Below are 5000 nucleotides of genomic sequence, written 5' to 3'. Positions count from 1 at the left end.
TCTCTCTGCAGTCTTCTTTTGAATGGATATTTTTGAATGACCATCTGGAGATAGATGCAAAGAAAACAATGTCATATGGTATGGTTGTTTCTTCCACCAGGAGCCTTAGAGAAATGGTTGACTTTGTTCTGACTTTTAAATACAACCATGCTAAACACTCTTGTTTGTCTATATTTGAAGCGTGTTGGTGCAAACCAGGCGTGTTATGATCGCAGGGCCTTTTCCACAAACAGCATCTGTTCATCTACTACTAATTTGAAGCTCAGGCACTGACTATCTGTCACAGGGAGGATATGTAAACATACTGCCCTACTGGGTGCTCAGAAAGTGTTATTGAAAGATGGAGTCTGTGATTCTGGCGAAAGGTTGTTGATACTTGATCTTAACAGCCAATCAAATTAAACCCCTCTCTTCCGTGCTCGTGATGCAATGAATTGCTTGACTGGAATTGTGTATGGCTCAGTTCGAGCTACACATTTGCTGAATTTGAAATTGTATTAGAATTGCGGACTGCACCTTTAAGAGAGGGATATCAACTAAGGCACTTTTCATATTCCACTCTATAATCCTGGAACTGTGTCGGGGGGGTGGGGGGGGATGTCCATTGCACTGAAGAGGCCTTCAGATTTCAGGATCGTTTTGGATTCCACTTTGGCCAGTGGTAGTATTCCAATCTCTCTCAAGATTATCTCTCCATGAAAATGCATTTTGGACCAGGAAACTGTATCCCACTGAATGCAGATATAATTACACAGTGCACTAAAATGACTTGTGTTCTCATACAGCGATATAGATTTGCATTCACAGAAGACATACATGAGAAGCCAAACACAGGCATCTGTGAGGTTGGCTAAGACCATTTGTTTTTATTTCACATGCCCCCGTCTTCGCTTCAGTAAACAGTTCACATTAATGCACTATTAATTATGAATGTAAGAACTAATTGGTTTATTTGCTGCATAATGTGATGGCGAAAAGAGTGAACTATATGTTCAGTGTTAATGAATGTGATTTTACAATTTATTTAATTTATATGACAGTAAAAAAACAGTTTGATGTCATATTTACGGTTTTCAACAGTTCTCCAAGAAATACCAGATACCAAGTTTTAAATAAGTGCACTTTCTAAACAATAACCAACTGCAGAGCTATTTCTCATCCAAATGAAATGTTATAGAAGGCAACAGATGCTATCCTCCACTCTGTGTGACCACTCCTATCCAAGCAGACTCTCTACTGAAAAAGTACATTTTATATTCCGATGTCACTTTGTTGCCCTTGAACATTTGGTATTATCGCATCATTTGCAAGAAACCCAGAGCATTCTTATGTTTTTCCAATAGTGCTTCAAGAGTTTCAGGTGATCGGGTGACACCTTGCCTACGCTCAAGAAACACAGAGCATTCTTAGGTTTTTCCAATCGTGCTTCAAGAGTTTCAGGTGATCGGGTGACACCTTGCCTACGCTCAAGAAACACAGAGCATTCTTAGGTTTTTCCAATAGTGCTTCAAGAGTTTCAGGTGATCGGGTGACACCTTGCCTACGCTCGAGAAACACAGAGCATTCTTAGGTTTTTCCAATAGTGCTTCAAGAGTTTCAGGTGATCGGGTGACACCTTGCCTACGCTCACAGCTTTGTTAAGTGATGTTGGCATATGGGCAAACAGTTAATCTTTTCATTATGTTTACTATTCATCACTTATGGAGTAAAGCTGAACATTTCAAATGCAGAACTTTCCAGGAGACTGTTATCAGTTTCAAAAAAAGCTGTCCAGTCCCTAATGTTAGATAAATCCCTAATTCAGTTATATTTTAGCGGAACTATACTTCCCCAGTATTGAAATAAAGCTGTTCGCCAAGTATATTAGACAGTTCTCTGTTATTGAGGTTTTCATCAGAATACTCAAAAACAAACAGCTCGTGCGACTCGGGAAATAATTGCTTCTAAGAGACAATACGAGACATCAAATTATCCAATCGCAACAGGGGGTTGGAGTAGGCTCACTGGCTCGAGCAGAAGCGAGCGCGCGTGTTTGCACGAAGCAAAGCCGAAACCCAGCAGTCATGTGGAGTAGATAAACACTGGCTCCACAGAAACTCCTGGGCTCCTCTGATAAGCCCAGTCCCTTCCCTCATGAGAGTCTGATCCGTGTCCCCCCCCGCACAGAACCGAGACCAGTGCACCACATTGCATCAGCATCAGAGGGGCCTGCATGGACACCCAGCAAACCCAGTGGCCCAAGGCCCTTTTCCAGTACCACCCCCCTCTTTTCTCCATGAATGAAACGGTCTCCTGTGAGGAGTTTGAGGGGCTTTGCAGTAGAGTGACATGTGGGATGCGCGTGTTGCAGAGCTGCTCTGACCTCAATGCTGTGGAATAAAGACGGATTTCAATGGGCCCCTGGTCCGCTGCTGTGCTGTGCTGTGGTCGGAGGCACACTTTGAATAACTGCCTCTTTCCCGTCTGGTTTTTTTTCTCTCTCTCTCTCTGTCTCCGCTGGATTCGCCCTCCTTCCATCCCCTCTCCCAGTATCTCTCCTTGAGTCTTTATCTCCCTATTTCACTGTTTGTGTTTGTGTGTGTGTGTGTGTGTGTGTGTGTTTGTGTTTGTGCGAGCGTGAGAGTGTATTTGTGTGAGTGTGAGAATGTGTGTATGTGAGTGTATGTGTGCATTTATCTTTTGGGGAAGACAGGAAAAAAAGCAACCCAATTCTGGGCTTGAATTAAAGTCACATTTGAAATGCTAGTGTTATTTATTTATATCTTTGCTACAAGAAGAAGCTCCAGTCTACTTGGAGGGGCATCAGTCAGCGCCGTGCCCCAAAGTGAGTGTCTTTCTTCAGGGCTGGATGCGCAGTTGGTGGGCCTGCCACTGCGGTGCCTAATCTCCCTCCAGTCCGCCTGCCATTCCTCCACTCCTTTAGTCACCACTTTGAAAGTGCAAGAGGGAAAGATGGTGGGACTACAAAACTTTATTAATCAATTAAAGGCAGATAGTGACAAGGCCAATGTTATCTTTTAATTATGAGGGGGGACAGATATGTTTTAAATGAATGTCTACAGAGGAACGGCTTGCAGACCCTCCCTCTCTCTCTCTCTCTCTCTCTCTCTCTCTCCCTCTCTCTCTCTCTCTCCCTCTCTCTCTCTCTCTCTTTCTCTCTTTCTCTCTCTCTCTCTGTCATTCCCTTTTGTGTAGAATACAGATTCAGCTTAACCATGTGGGGGGAAGGACTGAAGGCTTGGAATTATCTAAGTTATGATTCATTCTAGAACCTTCACTAGCTATATGTTATGTATTTGAATAAGCCATCTCAGCTTCTACTCTGAGGACCGCCTTTTGTTGAGTATCAACTACACAGCCCTTTTCAGGAAATCAAGGTTCAAACAAAAACCATCAAGGGCTCTACTCAGGGAGTTGTTTCGTTCCTCAGCTTGTCAAGTAGGGAATTCTTTAAAGCTTTCCTGGGATTTCTTTTATGGAAGTGGTCTTTGTGAAACCCCCTTGGGTTGTTAGCCTTTTAGAAGAGTGTTGTGTGCGGGTTAGTAGAAAGTAGAAATCTTAATCAAATGTTGGTTCACTCGTTCCCTGCAAAGCACTTTCTGTCTGTTTCCCGGCCTCTTCTTTTCCCCAGAGAAGATGACAGACACTTGTGCTGTGAATTAGCATCCTTCCCCACCCTCCATGTTTCCTATGTACCACAGTGAGCTCAGTGCTAGCCTGGAAAAGGAACCAAACAGTGTCCTCTTCACTTTAGTGTCTGAGCACGCAGGACATTAATAATACTTATGTCTCTCTCTCTCTCTCTCTCTCTCTCTCTCTCTCTCTCTCTCTCTCTCTCTCTGTGTTTCTATTTGGCTCTTTATGGACGTCAGTCTTGAAGCCATTCAGTCACTTGAATGGAGCATATGGGAGCTAGTGAGGGGTCAGTAGACAAATGACACAGTGCTGTCTGCTAGTGGCAGGCAGGAGCGTGGAGATGAATCAGAAAGGTGAAATGGAAATGCCCATGTTTTTTATTATTATTGTGGATTGGATTTTTGTGTGTGAATGTGTGTCTGTCGGATGGCCCTAGATGCAGTAAAAGCTTGTTGTTGTTGTTGTTGTTGTTGTTGTTGTTGTGTTTTATTCAAACCAGAGAAGTTCACAAGTCATGTTTCCAAAAGGCATGTCTCACATCAGTTGTCTCAGGTTCTAAATGTGGAGTAGAATTCACACACCATGTTCTAGAGAGCTGTGTCAAAAATACTTGAAAAAAATACCTGATGGTGTTGTGTGTGTGTGTGTGTGTTTCACAGGTAATTACTGGAACGCGGCATCTTTCAACACCCCCTCATCCTACCTGCACTTCTCCACGTTCCAAGGGGAGACGAGTGCTGACATTTCCTTTTACTTCAAGACCTCTGCCCCCTATGGCGTTTTTCTGGAGAACCTGGGCAACTCCGACTTCATCCGGCTGGAACTGAAATGTGAGTGCCATCCCCTCCTCTCTCCCCCCTCCCCATCCCTCTCTCCACCCACTCCTCTCTTTCCCCTCCCCATCCCTCTTTCCATCCCCTCCTCTCTTCCCCCTCCCCATCCCTCTCTCGATCCTCTACTCTATTCTCCCTACCATCCCTCTCTCCTCTCTCCCTCTCTCCCTCCTGTGCACCATGAATCTCACGCTTCAGCAGTTATTGCAGTGTAATGATCAGTATTACAGGGGGAAGTGCTGAGCCAACGGTTCCTAGGGCCGCCAGTCCCTCACATTAGAAATGCATGTGGTTGTTGTAGTTGTTGTTTTTCTCTCTCTCTCTCTCTCTCTCTCTCTCTCTCTGTCTTTTCCTCTTTCTATTTTTCTCCTTCTTCCTCCTCTTCTTCTTCGTCTTTCTCTGGCCAGCCCTAGATGTTATTGTTGGTTGGCTGTGTTTTGGCTGAGGACTGATTACGGTGCGTTCTGTCAAAAGCCCCCACATTGAGTGTTCTCTGTCAAAAGCGTGAGCACAGCCTCTTGAGAGGAACAA

General features: G+C 44.3%; 1 protein-coding gene across 2 annotated transcripts in view; it reads left to right on the top strand.

Moving 5' to 3' along the window:
* The window catches only part of cntnap2a (contactin associated protein 2a), a 270768-nt gene that overhangs the window by 205624 nt on the left and 60144 nt on the right, over window positions 1-5000 (top strand). For both annotated transcript variants that reach the window (XM_031584073.2, XM_031584072.2), the window contains exon 16: window positions 4296-4466. In XM_031584073.2, the coding sequence (XP_031439933.1) occupies window positions 4296-4466 (171 nt within the window). The remainder of the gene's footprint in view (window positions 1-4295; window positions 4467-5000) is intronic.

Source organism: Clupea harengus, chromosome 17, assembly GCF_900700415.2.
Source record: "Clupea harengus chromosome 17, Ch_v2.0.2, whole genome shotgun sequence".
NCBI classification, from domain to species: domain Eukaryota; kingdom Metazoa; phylum Chordata; class Actinopteri; order Clupeiformes; family Clupeidae; genus Clupea; species Clupea harengus.
This window is presented reverse-complemented; position numbering and strand designations above follow the sequence as displayed.